Source organism: Myotis yumanensis, unplaced genomic scaffold (assembly GCF_028538775.1).
Source record: "Myotis yumanensis isolate MYYU_CA2020_CCGP unplaced genomic scaffold, mMyoYum1.0.hap1 SCAF_1, whole genome shotgun sequence".
Taxonomy (NCBI): Eukaryota; Metazoa; Chordata; class Mammalia; order Chiroptera; family Vespertilionidae; genus Myotis; species Myotis yumanensis.
This window is the reverse complement of record NW_027223752.1, coordinates 182,000,026-182,015,261: the sequence shown is the minus strand read 5'-3', so window position 1 is coordinate 182,015,261 and position 15,236 is coordinate 182,000,026. Positions and strand designations below refer to the sequence as shown.

Here is a 15,236-nt window from a genome sequence, read left to right as displayed (position 1 = left end):
GCTCGCAAGCCACATGCGGCTCTTTGGCCCCCTGAGTGTGGCTCTTCCACAAAATACCACGTGTGGGCGCACACGTACAGCGCGATTGAAACTTTGTGGCCCATGCGCAGAAGTCGGTATTTTGTGGAAGAGCCACACTCAAGGGGCCAAAGAGCCTCATGTGGCTCGCGAGCCGCAGTTTTCCGACCACTGTACTAACCTTCCAAGGCTTATCAAAGCTTTTTTTCTTCATAAGGGGTTTTTTACCCTATAAATAACATTAGGATTTTCCAACATTGTTTAGATTTCATACTCCCACTACAGCATCAATACATTTGTTATTTCTTATTTATTAAATAATGGCATAGATTTATATATTGAAGCTGGAGGACAACTGGCACACCTATTCAGTTAAAAGAGGAGGAAACTACTAACAGATATTAGTGACTTGTAAAAGGTTTCTAAAATTCAATTTTTTTAATATATTTTTAATGACTTCAGAGCAGAAAGGAGAGGGAGAACGATAGAAACATCAATGATGAGAGAATCATTGGCTGCCTCCTGCATGCACCCTACTGAGGATCAAGCCCACGACCCAGGCATGTGCCCTGACTAGAAATCAAACCATAACCTCCTGGTTCATAGATCAAAACTCAACCATGGAACCATACTGGCCAGGCTAGAATTCAATTCTTTTTTAGGCCAATTAATTAAACTAGATTTCTCCCCTGTAGTTACTAACTAGATGAACTAATAAACAATACATCATATATATATATATATATATATACACACACACACTCACACACACACATGCCTAAGTGACTCTTACCACTGAACAACCAGTTGACCGGACACTATGATGCACACTGACCACCAGGGCCCAGACGCTCAATGCAGAAGCTGCCCCCAGAAGTTAGTTCCCTCCCACAGCCAACCTCCCATGACTGGCCAACCCCCTGTGGTTCCTTCCCTTCCCCACACACTGCCCCCCACCCCCAATTTCTTCCCTTACCCGCACACGCCCCCACCCCCACCCCCAACAGCCCCCATCGGCCCCTGGTGCTAAACCATTCTTAGATGACCTGCTTCTGGGTCAGGGTTTCATATGTAGCAGAGCAGCTCACTCACTACAATCTATTGAAAGTCAGCCTTTGACACAAGAGTTTGTCTTGCTCCTGTCCTCTCCCTTCCCCAGGGGCTGCCCGAGCAGCAGTGAGGGAATCGGGGGGGGGGGGGGGGGGGGGGCGGGGAACCTCGAGGTGGAAGGGCAGTAGCATCCGGTGTCTGTTCCTTCCACACTCGGCCCAGCGACCTTCGCCTCCTCTCCCGACCCTGCCGGTCCTTCAGGCCCCAGGCTAGGACAGAGAACCAGGGGTGGGTGGCAGTGGACGCAGCCCCTTTCCCAGGGGAGCCGAGGGCAGGCTTTCTCCTCAGAGCTGCCAGCCAACCTCCCAAGTTCTCTCTCCCTCTCCCCCTCCCCCATGCACAAATTCATGCACCAGGCCTCTTGTACCACTAGATAACAATGGGTTATTTCATGTACAGTTCAGTTCATTGTGATTTCTATGATGCTTTCTGTTGGAAATGATTTTGGCTGAACAATAATATGATGGTAAATGAAAAGACACCCAAAAACTTCATTGAATACATAAATCAAGATGCTCTTTTTAATGTATAGATAGGCCTTGTACATTCAAAAGAAATTTAAGTAAATTTTTTAAGAAATAACAATTTTAGGTAGGAAATTGTAAGGAAGATAACGATCATGCATGCCAAGGCTACATGATTCTTCCACAGGCCCCACGGTGAGAGATCGATGCCCTGGTTTACCAAGAATTCTTCTCCGGTACATCTGAAATTCAACAGAAAAGAACATGACTGCATTCTTAGCTTCTGTCCAATTTTACTCAATATAGTTGCTGTTCCTTAAAGAAGCCTATAGATTACCAAGTCTGAAATAACTATCCCTTCGTATATAACAGGTAACAGTCAATTGAGTACTTACAATTCTGCTAGCTACCAGGATAGGTAACCTGCATATCACAGTTTAGTTAACCCCTAAAACAACTCAATGGATTGGATATTATACACATTTAAAAGATGAAAGAGACTGAGGTTTAAGGAACTTGGCCAAGTCCACAGGCTCACACTTTGAACCAAGTTGCTATCCTCTCCAGATTCATTTGGCTCCCAATCTATGAACTGCTCTCTTCAAAGGCAGAAATGTTTATCAAGTAAATTTTCACTTCTCCTGAAAGAGAAATCCTCCGCTTTCACAGATGACACGTAGGCCCTTACAAACATGGTCAAGGCTCTTTATAGAGCGCATTACCCACAAATCAGCCACACAAAGGAATGCAAAACTAGGAAAAGAGGTGGGGAAGGGCTTCCTGACTGTTGAACTCACACAGCTCTAGGACAAAGACCCGGATGAGCCTGGCAGACCTCAGCTACAGGACATCACTGCAGGCCCAGGAATTAGGTGAGGCCTCGGGGAAGCTGGAGTAGAGCGGGAAGGAGGAGCCCTGCCACGGGTTAGATCAACACCTGGTACTAAAAATAACTGGCACAGCCACCATTCTTGTCTGGTAGGTACCATTGCTGTGTGACTCCTGGAACTTAGCAGTTCTGAAAAACGTCACACCCAGACCAAAAGAGGGGCTTAGTCAGGATAAAGAAACCTCTTCCTCCCTAGAGGTTTCCTGGCAATACAGTTGACCCTTGAACAATGTGGGGTTAGGAACGCTGACCCTCACGCAGTCAATAATCCACATATAACTAGACTTCCCCATGATTTGATTACCAATAGCTTCCTGTTCATCAAAGCCTAATTGTTAACATAAACAATTAACACATATTTTATATGTTACATGTATTATAATTGCATGGTACCATTAGCGTCCTTACTCCCAAACTCCAAAGGTTCTTCCTTTACCTCCAGAAATCGTTTCCTAAGCCCATTTCTTCTAGGAATTACTTCTTCTACCTCTGTAATTTACCAAATAAATGTTCTCTTACAGTTTGGGTCTTGCTCTGAATTCTTTCCTAGCCAGAACCCAGGTACCGAGGTTGCTGAACCCAGGTTTGGTCTGACCCCACTGGTCAGACACCTGGTGCCGTTCCCGAGGCCTACAGTGTATTGGATACCGTGGCTCGGATTGTTTCGTCCCTGGTAAGCCAGTTGTCCTCCCCACCTTGGCTTGAAGGACATTACTGTGTTCTCTTTCCTCCTGCATCTTTTCCTCTGGCCATGGGGTTCTCTCTTTCTCTGTGGATTGCCGCACTGTGGGCGCATGGGTCAAGCACGGAAAAGCCATTAGGGTGCTCGCCGCTAAAAGACTCCCGTGACAGGATGAGTTGGTCACGGACTGGGGAAGTTTGCACTAGGCATCCCACGGATTGCAAGGCAATGTCCACGTACCCACAAACACTGTGACGTCACACCAAGCCCTTCCCTGCTTCCCTGCGGCTTTCCCTGTCAGCTTACTAGTTACAATGGAGAGGGGAGAGAGAGAGAGAGAGAGAGAGAGAGAGAGAGATCCTTGCCCTTTGGCTGGAAGGATGTTCTTTTCTCCCCTTTCTCCTCCTTCCTTTGTGTCTGAAGTTCAGGCTGACATTCTTTCAGCTTTTTTAAATCCTTGAGGTGAAGCTAAGGGTTAAGGGTTGAGAGACCCTAGGCTACAGATAAGGGTCAAGGTAACTAAGGGGGGGGGCGGGGGGAGGGGGGGAATGGATGGCTGCTTTTTAACTTTGGCTTTTCAGTTGGGATTGCTTTCTTAGGGTCTAAACAAGGCCTTTTGCAGGACAAATGAGAGCCTAACCTCATCTGGCTTGGAAAATAAGAGCCAGCTGGCAGTTTCCAATATTCCTAGAGAAGGCTGACAGGACTTGCACCTCCGGACCTGAGGTGCTCTCTGGCTGGCTGGCCCAGCTAACATATATAGGTCACTAAGAATCTTCTCTGGTCCCTGAAACCAACTTTTATGAGAGCCTCAGGGATAACTTAGGGACTCTCCTTTCACTTTGAGGGGCATCTGCTGTCCTAGGCCAATGTCGCTGAAAGCACTCATTCCAGCTCAGCCCAGTGGCCTTTCTCCATCACACCAAACAGTAACCAAATGCATCACTTACGTTGCAAAGTTACAGGTATTGTTTGCTGTGACATTGAGTCCCGGGCAGAAGTCTAGTCCCAAAAATTCATTATGCTGCAAAGCCTATAACACAAGGGAGAACAGGCAAGGTAAACAGGTTTGAATTTCAAAGCTTCCAAAGAATTACCACAATCCCATCCTCCTAGTTTGATTCTTTATTATTTCTGAAAACAAACCAAGCTTCACATTCATAGTCTTTGTCACACCAGAGCAGCTAAAGTGATTGTTCTTGGTATTCAAGAGGCCTATGGTTAAAAGTTTGGCTTCTAATACAAAGGAAATAAAGTATTTGGCAAACAGGGAAGACCTTTGGCTATATTACCCTACAGCACCTTCCTCCTCTCTCCCCAATGTTGTAACCCCAAAACACTATAAATAAAATGATACAATGGTTCTCAGTGACTATTTTTAATTTATGGTAACATCTTTTGTATTGTTCTTGTTTGTTTTAATCAAAACAAGTTGTAATTCTTGGGAGTTGAAACTCAATTACACTATATTAAGACGGACAGTTTTCACTGGAGTTAGATTCTAAAGCCAATAATGGTTGTGAATAGTATATGGTCTTGGTGTGTGTGTGTGTTTTTTAATTTCCCTTGCAATATAAAATATGGAGTCTAGAAAAACAAAATGTAGTCTAGGCTCCCATCCTCTCATGTATTTCTTTACTGAACTGAAAACCAACATTTTTTACATCAATTGGTCAATCTTCCTGCCTCACCATGAGGTTTCTCCCCACCCTTCACCTCCCTCACACAGGAAAGCCAAGTCTGGGAACATGAGATGGTTAGGCTTCTTCTGCTTGTCCCAGCTTGGGAACAATGGATCAGTCACAGGGACAGAAGAGAACTTACCGCATAGCCATACCGAGGAATGCTCAAGTACTGAAGCCATGAGAGCCAAGGCACAACGGTTGTGAGATTGACCAACAGCCCTGAGAAAATCTACAAGAGAGAATCCCAGCAATCAGAACTGGAGGAGTGATTCATGAATTCTAAAGCTTACCCTCTTTATTTTTTTTTTATTTTTTTAAAAATATATTTTATTGATTTTTTACAGAGTGCAAGGGAGAGGGATAGAGAGTTAGAAACATCGATGAGTGAGAAACATCGAACAGCTGCCTCCTGCACGCCCCCTACTGGGGATGTGCCAGCAACCAAGGTACATGCCCTTGACCGGAATCGAACCTGGGACCCTTGAATTGCAGGTTGACACTCTATCCACTGAGCCAAACCGGCTAGGGCAAGCTTACCCTCTTTAACCCCCTACAACCCTATAGACATTTCTGCTAAGGCCAACGGTTTCTTAAAATTTCTTCCACTGCTCTAAAGACTTACCATGTCCTCTTTGCATGTGTATTCCTCTCTTAGCTGAGGCTGTTTGTGGCTGTAAAGGAATGACAACGTATCTATGTTTCACTGAATGGGAAGATCCTTAATTGTCAAGGCTTTTACTCTCTCTGTAACAGCACACAATGGAAGGCCATGGTCCCGACTGTCCTAATGATGCAACCACTGTGTTCCCACCAGTGGACACCCCAGAACGTATCCTGAGCACCTGGTGGGCCTCTATACTTCCTTAACACAGTAAGCTTTCTGATCCACAGGGTTTGCATTCTATCTCCAAATGACTTTAGGAATAATTTGGGGTTTAGAATGGTGTTTAAAATAACCCAAAGCCTGGATATAAAGTGGCAAGCTGCAGCATAAAATATGGTGAAGACCTTCATTTAAAGATACCAAAGGTAGCATTGTCATGGAGAGCCAGGAAGGACCATTCCAGGAAGAGATGGCTACATAAAAAGAGGTTCATACAAAACTTCTCCTAACTGGCATTCTGGATGTGAGGATGGGCATAACAAGACAATGATGTTGGCGTGACTACAGTTTTGTTGTTATTATTCCTTACCAGAGAACATTTTTTCCACTGATTTTTTAAAGAGAGTGGAAGGGAGGGGGAGAGACAGAGAAACATCAATGTGAGAGAGACACATCGATCGGTTGCCTCCCACACATGCCCCTACTGGGGCCAGGAATCGAGCCTGCAATTAAGGTACATGCCCTTGACCAGAATAGAACCCCAGACCCTTCAGTCCACAGGCCAACACTTTAACCACTGAGCAAAACTGGTTAGGGCCATATTTTTTAATTTGATCTAACCAAGTGTTCAGTATATAACATCTCCTGGTAAAACACGATTTTATATGTGGTTTTAAAAGTTCTATATAAGTCAACCAGGGCCAGGGATTGAAGCTGCAACCCTTCAATGTGCAGGTCAACACTCTAACCATTTAACCACACCAGCCAGGGCAAAGGATATTTTATTTATTGGATGGCATTATAGGAAAATTGTGCAATGTTTATCACTTTCTCAATAATGTTTAGATTGGTAGTTTTCAATGGCCAGACTGTGCTATTTACAAATTTTTCACGGCATCTATTCCTACTCTAGCAAAAAGGATACATGGAGTAAGCAAATAGGCTAAGTGTTCCTGTTTACTTGATGTAATACAGGGAAATGTGCTAACTCGACAATTTACTACCTTTTTTTCATTTCATAGCACGTATTAACTAGGCTCTAAAATTCTGTGGCACACCAAAAAATATGTTATATTTTTTGCCTATCTGACAAAAAAACAACAACAAAAAACAGGTATAATTTTGATTCATTCACACCGGATGGGTATTGTTGTATTGGCTGTGGTCATTTTTTTATTTGATAATATAAGGGAAAAGAGGTCAGTGACCTTGATTAAATAGTTGGGTATTGTATGTTGTAAAAATTCTTGCATCATACCATTATGCCTTTTGTGGCACACCTGTTGAAAATGGCTGTACTCATGGTTCTCTTCACCTATGCAAAAGTTAGGGCATGTAAGATTAGGATTAAGTAACCATTAAAAAAAAAAGGTAACCAGAAATATATTGATATAAGAGAATGTCAAGGACCAAGAAAGGAGGGGACCTAGTATTATGTGAACTTTGGAATATTTCACTATTTTTAAAACACTCCTTTTCAAAATAGAGGAGTGACCATGCCACACACTGTTCTATTTTTGCATGGAGCTTAGCTTCTCCCTTGGAAAGTATTTGATCCAAACAAACCCTCTCAGCTGCTGGGGAAATAAGCCAGGAGTTCTCTAACACCAGCATGGAAGTCAGGCTATGAACCTGCCATTTCTATGAGGGAAACTTCCAATCAAAATTCTTCTGGTTTTGCCCTGGCCGGTTTGGCTGGGTGGTTAGAGTGTTGGCCCATGGACCAAAGGGATGCCAGTTCAATTCCCAATCAAGGACATGTACCTCAGCTGCAGGGCAGGTTCCAGCCTCTGCCCAGGTCAGGGAGAGTGTGGGAGGCAACCAGTCGATGTGTGTCTCTCACCTCTCTCATCTCTCTTTCTCTCTCTCTCTCTCCCTCCCTCCCTCCCTCTTTCCCTCCCTCTTCTCCTCCCTTTCTTCCCCCCATTCCATTCTCTCTTTAAAGATCAATGGAGAAAATATCCTGGGGTGAGGATTAAAATAAAAAAGAAAAATATTTTTCTGGTTTTGAAGTTCCCAGTCATCAAGTTTTCACTGTACGTCATCAAGAAGCATCTTTTAAAATCTTATTTGTAAAAAAATGTTAACTAAAGTTATACTAGATTAGAATAGTAGCAAAGAGGTTGGGTAAGGTTGAGAAAAAGCTGGTACATTCTCTAATATAAGTTATATTTTAACATATGGCTTCCTTAAAGCTAAGAGCCCCATTGACAAAATCCTCAAAGCAGGTTTTCCATGACAGGTAAACTTTTGGGAAGGAAGGAGGGGAAATAATTGCTTCTCAGAGAAGCACAGTTCCTACTCACCATCATAAACACAAAGGAGATGGTCATGAGAAGGGTTGCTATGGATACCACACTCTGACCTGCTGCTATGGCCAGTGCCATAGAACTGGCTGCATAAGCCACCATGATAAGGGAAAACATCATGATGAAGAAGGCCTCCACCTTCGGTTTCAATCCTGAGGAAGGAAAGAGGAGGTTAATCCAACCACCTACCTCACTGTGTATTGGGAATTGTTTATTGTGCAAATATTTTGAGAAACAGTTATCAGAATGAAAAGTTCATCTTCTATCCAACAACTACCCTGAGTCACCAATTTCCTTGCCCCCCATATAACTGTACAGAGTGATTCAGTTTTCTTTTTTATACTACTGCATAAGCACTATACAACATGACACCTGTGCTCCCTGTTGTGCAATTATTACCAATTTCTGAGAGCTGAGGTGGGGGGCTGGAGGCTACACACGTGGCCAGAATTCTACTGCCTTCTCGCTAAGAAGGAAACTTGTCTAGAGCACATGCTTTCTCCCCAGATATCACTTTCCTCACAGTTTGCTGTAGCAGTAACAGTGGAGAAACTGGGAGATCAGGATCCCATGACCTCCAGGCATTTCACTCTCTGAGGGAGTGTTGCCAGGTCTCTGAGACAATTACCAGAGCTTGGGATTGAGGGTGGGCTTAAATGAAGTTTCACAAAACTACTGTATAAGCTATAATGGGGCACTATTACGGTATTGTGTATGATATTGGAGCAGCCACCTGAATACTAACCAGGAGCTGAGGATCCAAGTACTATGCCTAATTGTGTATGGTACACCCTTTATTTGTAAAATGTAGGCTCAAACTCAATCAGTGGATCTTGTCCTATAGTGCTTTGTCAAAAAAAAAAAAAAAATATATATATATATATATATATATATACTTGCAAAAAGAAATTAGCGCCCTCTCACATCCAAGACTACAGAAACATAATTTTTACCTTATTGCTTACCTAACAAGAAATATGTTATACAAGTAAATATAACACTTGGTAACATCCTCATTGGTAGTAAATCAGATAGGAGTTTCCCAAAGAAATAAGATGACACTCTGTAGTATCCACTGATATATTCATGCCTAAAAAACAAAAATGCACACCATGCATCCCACTTTAGTTTAAGAAGGCACAGACCGGATGATTAAACCATTTGCTGTCCTGATTTCTGCTGCCAGCAGGGGTCTAACAACTACAGCTTCTCACAACCTCCAGGTTAACCCACCACCTTCACCCAGTCGGCATCAGGCATCATCTCAGGTGCACGCCGCCCCTGAGACCTGGTTCCCAAGAGCTCTGTGCAAGGACCCCTCTTCTCATTCTAGAATTCCCTCCCAATGCCGCCCACTTAGCCCTCAGGACCCCCACTCCAGGTAAACACGTTCTGCCCCTCCTCCCTCTCCTCTCACTCTGGGTTTCCGTGAAAAAGAACTTCAGTAGCTGATCTCAGTGGTCACACAGGCTTTGCTTTCTCCCCACTTCTGACCATGAAGAAGGTGGTGCTGCTATTCTCCACGCTCCCCAAGCAGAGCTTTAGGTCACTAAACCTTCTCCTTTCATTCTCATGATGAAGGAAAACATGGCACTTCTTCCTTCAGTGATCATACCTCCCAACCTGTCAGCTATCAAATTCTGTCTTCTCCCCAGTGAAGACCTAGGTCCCTCATCTTCCTGACATACTCCTCTATTGAGTCCAAACTCTTCCACAAACCTTCATTCTTTCCCTCTCTAACAATTCCTTTCCTCCAGCTTGTAACTATGGGCAAATCTCTTTCAACTTCTTGCAAAAGATCCTTTTCAGCCTCTATCTCTTGCATTCTCTGTACCATTGCCTTTGCAGCTATACCCTAATCTTTAAACTACCTTTTCCCTTGGTCTCATGATTTCCCTCCCAGCCTCAGGCTGCTTTTTCTCAATGAACACCGGTAATCCCAGGGACCAATCCGTGGCCAACTTCTGGATGTGACCAATTTCACCAACAGCCCTGACACTGGACAGCGCCCTTCCCGGAACAGAGCCACACTCACATGAAGAGCTTCTTCTCCACCACGAAGAGCTCCACGGCTGTTATGCTGCTGAAACACTGGTTGGTGGTCAGAAAGAAGAGCACCCCAGCTCTGCAGTGAGAGAAGGGGAAGAAAAGCACTGCGTCAATTACACGTTCTTAGGTCAATTCCTACCTGCTGAACTGTTTCCTCACATGATAAATGTCAAACAACTGTTCAAGTTAAAACAGTGAGGGAAGGGAAGTGTTGAGTCCCCACAAATCTCTCCCCATCCCCCTGTATCACAGTGGTGCCCCAAATCCACAGCCCTGGGTTACCATGGATTGAACGGTCTTCCCCAAATACCTATGTTGAAGCCCTCAAGGTGATGATATTTAAAGGTGGCATCTTTGGAAGGTAATTAAATTAGATGAAATCATGGGGGAGGTCCCTCATGACAAGATTAGTTCCCTGAGAAGAAAAGGGGGAGACATCAGCGCTCTCTGTGCCATGTCAGGACTTAGCAGGAAGGCAGAAAGCAAGAAGAGGGCCCTCATCAGAAACTGACCATACTGGCACCCAAATCTCCAGAATTGTAAGAAATAAGTTTTTGTTGTTTAACCCATCCAGTCTGTGGTTCTTTGTTATGGCAGCCAAGGTGATGATTACCTAGGTCATAAAGTGCTACCACCTTTAATATCAAGTAACAAAAACACAAGTACCATCCTAATGCATGAACAGAGAAATAGTCAAGTAAAGCCTGCAAAAGTTTAAAGCCTCTATTAGCCACTTTTTAAAGCAAAGAAGGAACTAAGACGTGAGGATGCAAAATGGAAGAGTGTAGTGATATCTCTAGCAATACCTCCTTATATACATTCACCACACAGTCATGAGGACAACCCACTCCATGCTTTCCAATGTGCTCAAAATGAAAGCAAATCTCTCTCAGTAAAATAATTAAGGTCTAAAAAAGAAAGTACTCAGTTTATCTACACTTTGATAAAAATATAAATTTTATGAAAGCATGCCAACACACCTGAAACAGTGTTGGGCTTCCCTGGTATTACCAAACAATTTAATTAACATTAAGGACGCCAATTGCAACTAAGAGAGGAAGTGGCACATTATGTAAATCCAAGAGTACAACCCCAGAAACAAAGAGTCTATAGATACTCAATGTCTTTACCAACAATAATATATATATATATATATATATAAAAGTCTAAGCAACCGAATGACCAGAATGACCAGTCGCTATTACGTGCACTGACCACCAGGGGGCAGACACTCAATGCAGGAGCTACTCCCTGGTGGTCACTGCGCTCCCACAGTGGGAGCAGCACTCAGCTGACAGACTCTTCCCAGCAGCCCACCACCTGGTGGCAGCCATTCCCTTAGTAGTCCTGCATGTCCAATCTCTGGAGAACAGGCCAGGCACTGACAGACCAGTGCCACGGCATGATCCCAACAGCGCCACTAGCCTCTTGGAAGTTGGCCTCAGGTACTGCGGCCACTTCCCCTCCCTAGACACTCTGCCTCTAGACTTTTCCAGCCCGTTGTCCCACCCCAGATCCTGAAAGAGCGGCAGCCACCAGCCAGATTTCCAGCTTCCAGTTGGCCCTGCAACCCACTATCTAGATTGGCATGTGCCAATAATTGATCTATCCTGCTGCTCTTTGTCCTGATTAATAAAGGTAGTAGTCACTGAAACTTGCGGAAATAGCAAAATGGGGATAATACCACCCACCCCTCTGGGCAGGAAGGTGACCTGAGACCATGGGTAGAAAGCAGGGAGCACAGTGCCTGACCCAAAGCACAGGGGACTCTACTGTCTGCAACTTGCTGAGCACCTGTACTCACGCATGTCAAGAGCCCATTGCAAAGTCTTACCATGAAACAATGTTTTTAAGGGCACAATGTGACTGGAACTCAGAAAGGTAAACTGAGTAAGTGTTAAGAATGTACCACAACCACACACATAAAGAGCCTAATATCCAAGTAAAAACCAATTTAAAAAGTAAAAGCTAATTTCAGGAGCATGGGACCTGACAATAATTCAGATCAATTTGTTAAGTCTTACATCTAATAGTAGTACAATAATGTTCACAATGATTCTGAACTAGTAGGTAGTGAAAATCCTTCTAAATTACAAGAATTATTTTATTATAAGTACTTTTTGTTAAATATTTTAATGTATTCTAATTCTTTTCTGGTAGTACTCCATATTACATCAAACAAATAAAAAAAAAATAGAATGGACATTAACTCAGACAGCAAAACTAAAAAATGGATAAATGCCGGGGTCCAGCCCCAGCGGTCCAGGGGTTCCCAAAGGTGTGGACGGAGTCGGCGAAGAATGTTTTACACGGAGACAGCGTTCAGAACTCTCTAGCTCTCTTTAGTCTCCGTGGATCTTCCTGTGCTGAGGCCACAGAGAAAGATCCCGAGGCAATCTGAGCCTTTATTTTTATAGTCAGAGATAAACAAGGTAGTGGTTACCAAAGTAACACTGTTCTTGTGAGTTTCACTTGTTTTTGTTCTTGCTGCACTTCCCTCAGCCCATTAGCTTCCCAGGTAAGATCTAGGGAGCGTCATAAGGTCAAGCCTAATTATGCTTAAGAGGACTGTGCCCTCTAAGCTGGGACTTGTTTGTGACTTTGCCAACAGGTCAGTCCGAAGCTTAACCCTATAGCAGCTCCCCACAGATAAACTGGACTAAGAGAAAATTTAAAACTGTATGTATTAAAGGACACTATCAACAGATAACCAACAGAATGGGAGAATATATTTACAAATTTATATCCAGGAAGGGTTAATAGCCAGATACATAAAGAAAACTCTTACAGCTCAACAATAAAAACATCCAATTAAAAAATCGGCAAATGGCTTGAGTAAGCATTTTCCCAAAGAAGACATATAAAAGGCCAATAACCACACGAAAAAATGCTCAGCATCACTAATCACTAAGGAAATGCAAATCAAAACCACAACGAGCTATCACTTCAACCAATTAGGGTGGCTATTATAATGGGGGAGGAGGGGAAATGACAAAAAATAAACAACAACAACAACAAAATAAAATACACACAAAAACAATAACAAGTATAGACCTGGTTGGGGAGAAATTGAAACACTTGTGCACTGCTGGTAGAAATTCAAAATAGTGCAGCTGCTACAGAAAAGAGTATGGCAGTTCCTCAAAAAAATTAATAGAATCATGAAATGATCTAATAACTCCACTTCTGGGTATATATCCAAAAGAACTGAAAGCAGAGACTCAAACAGATATTTACTTATACACCCATGTTCATAGTAAAATTATTCACAACAGCCAAAAGGTAGAAACAGTCCATATCTCCATGGACAGATAAATGAATAAACAAAAGGTGGCGAATAAAACAAGTAAACAAAATATCACAAAGGTATATTATTCAGCCTTTAAAAGGAAGAAATTGTGACACAGGCTACAGCATGGATGAACCTTGAAGATATTATGCCAAGGGAAATAAGTCAATCACCAATGATACACTTATATGAGATACCTACAATCGTCAAATTCACAGACAGAAAGTAAAATGGTGGTTCCCAGGGCTGAAAAGGGGGGTGGTACGGAATTGTTCAACGAGTGCAGAGATTCACTTTGGGAATGTGGAAGAAATGTTCTGGAGTTGGTTGGCGGTGATTGCACAGCAATGTGAATGAAATGAATGTCACTGAATTGCACGCCTAAAGCTGGACAAGAGGGTAAACTTTATGTTCCGTATATTTTACCACTATATAGAGAGGAAAATTAAGCCTCCACACAGCTTTCAATTCGCTGGCTTATCCTATTTGTCAATTCATCTTGTATTTGTCTGAAAAGCAAATTCGTAATGGAGTTTCATTACCTTGGAATAAGTAATAGCACTTTTTAAAACCAAGATCCAGATGTACTTACCTGTTCTGGATTCCTGTAGGGTCATTTTTTAGATCATAGAAAATGGCACCTATGACCAGTCCCAGGATAATTGTTACGATTACCTTTTCAAAATGAGAAAAGAGTTTCAATTAAAGGTAAAAAACTTAGCACACCATTTATTATTACAAATGTATATGGCTACATAAGCAACTCACTCCATTGAGATAGACACTTTAAATGGCTTGACCAAAATCCTTGGGAAAATATAAAACAGTAGATGTTATTAGACAGCCTTCTAAACTAAAATAAAAATAATATCTGTTGTTGGGGAGACTGAAAGAGAAGGAAGTAGGCTATTGGAAAAGCTAGATTCCTCTGGGGGCTTCCAGGCACTGCCAGTTCAGGGGCCAGTTCAAGCTGCTGGGCCTGGGAATGCCACAGAGACCAGAGAACAGCGCAAGCATCTAGCAAATGGTTCAGGAAGGAAAATAAAATTCAAGTGGCTAAGAGTTCTGGCCTGAACTCTCCACTTTTGTACTAGAGAACATTCATTGTTTTATAATATTTCAAGAGGTTTAAGTGAAAACAGGATATCTTTATTCTTAACATTAAAAGCAAATATAGCCTTTAAAGCACACATAGCAACATTTCTAACAATGGGATTTTGCTCAATTAGGAAGTAGGGGTAAGTGGGGAACCGCCTTTCCTACCCAGGAGAGTCTCCATCCTGCATGGAAAATTTGCATTGTCACTGTCAACAAGGCCCTCAGCCAGCTTTCTCTGAGGGCACCGAGTGCTTCCATTACCCATTCTCCCCTCACTGCTTCTCCAGCAACCACAGCCCTCAGGGCCCACAGCTCACAGTGTAGAGCTCAGCTGCTGATTCTTTCCCACTCTTACTACCTTCACTTAGTCCCTTTGATGAGTCCTAAGAAGACTGGATAAACATCACTGCTGTTCTTAAGACTGAAAAAAATGTCTCATAAGGACAATTCTATAAGCAAAGGGTAAAGGGTTTTTTATGATATAACTTACTTGAGGATATTCTACTTATTGTGCTTTAAAATTATATTAAATATAAAAGATAAGAAAGTCATCAAAAGAACATATCCCAGTAGGTATCTTGAAACCTTCCAAGTAAAAAAACAAAACAAAAACAAAACCTCAGTCCTACATCTGTGCAATGCTATCAGACTCGAAGTAACTTGCCAAGCACACTCTAGGTGTGGAGCAAACCAAGTTGGAGAACAGGACCAGGATCTGTGAAGGCTGATTTGTGAAGACCACAGTCTAGAAAGAATATGGTTAGAGATGGCCTTTAAAAATTCCATTGCTAATAAGAAATTTGACTAAACTATTTTACCC

The 15,236-nt window shown here is 42.7% G+C and overlaps 1 protein-coding gene across 2 annotated transcripts in view; it reads right to left on the bottom strand.

Moving 5' to 3' along the window:
- Positions 1-1,622: 1,622 nt before the first annotated feature.
- Positions 1,623-15,236, bottom strand: part of ABCG2 (ATP binding cassette subfamily G member 2 (JR blood group)) — a 63,418-nt gene continuing 49,804 nt past the window's right edge. For both annotated transcript variants that reach the window (XM_070392981.1, XM_070392992.1), the window contains exons 10-16: positions 13,911-13,993; positions 10,016-10,105; positions 8,946-9,070; positions 7,978-8,132; positions 4,988-5,077; positions 4,114-4,196; positions 1,623-1,834 (exon numbers count right to left, since the gene is read on the bottom strand). In XM_070392981.1, coding sequence (XP_070249082.1) covers positions 1,687-1,834; positions 4,114-4,196; positions 4,988-5,077; positions 7,978-8,132; positions 8,946-9,070; positions 10,016-10,105; positions 13,911-13,993 — 774 coding nt within the window. In that variant the 3' untranslated portion in view covers positions 1,623-1,686. The remainder of the gene's footprint in view (positions 1,835-4,113; positions 4,197-4,987; positions 5,078-7,977; positions 8,133-8,945; positions 9,071-10,015; positions 10,106-13,910; positions 13,994-15,236) is intronic.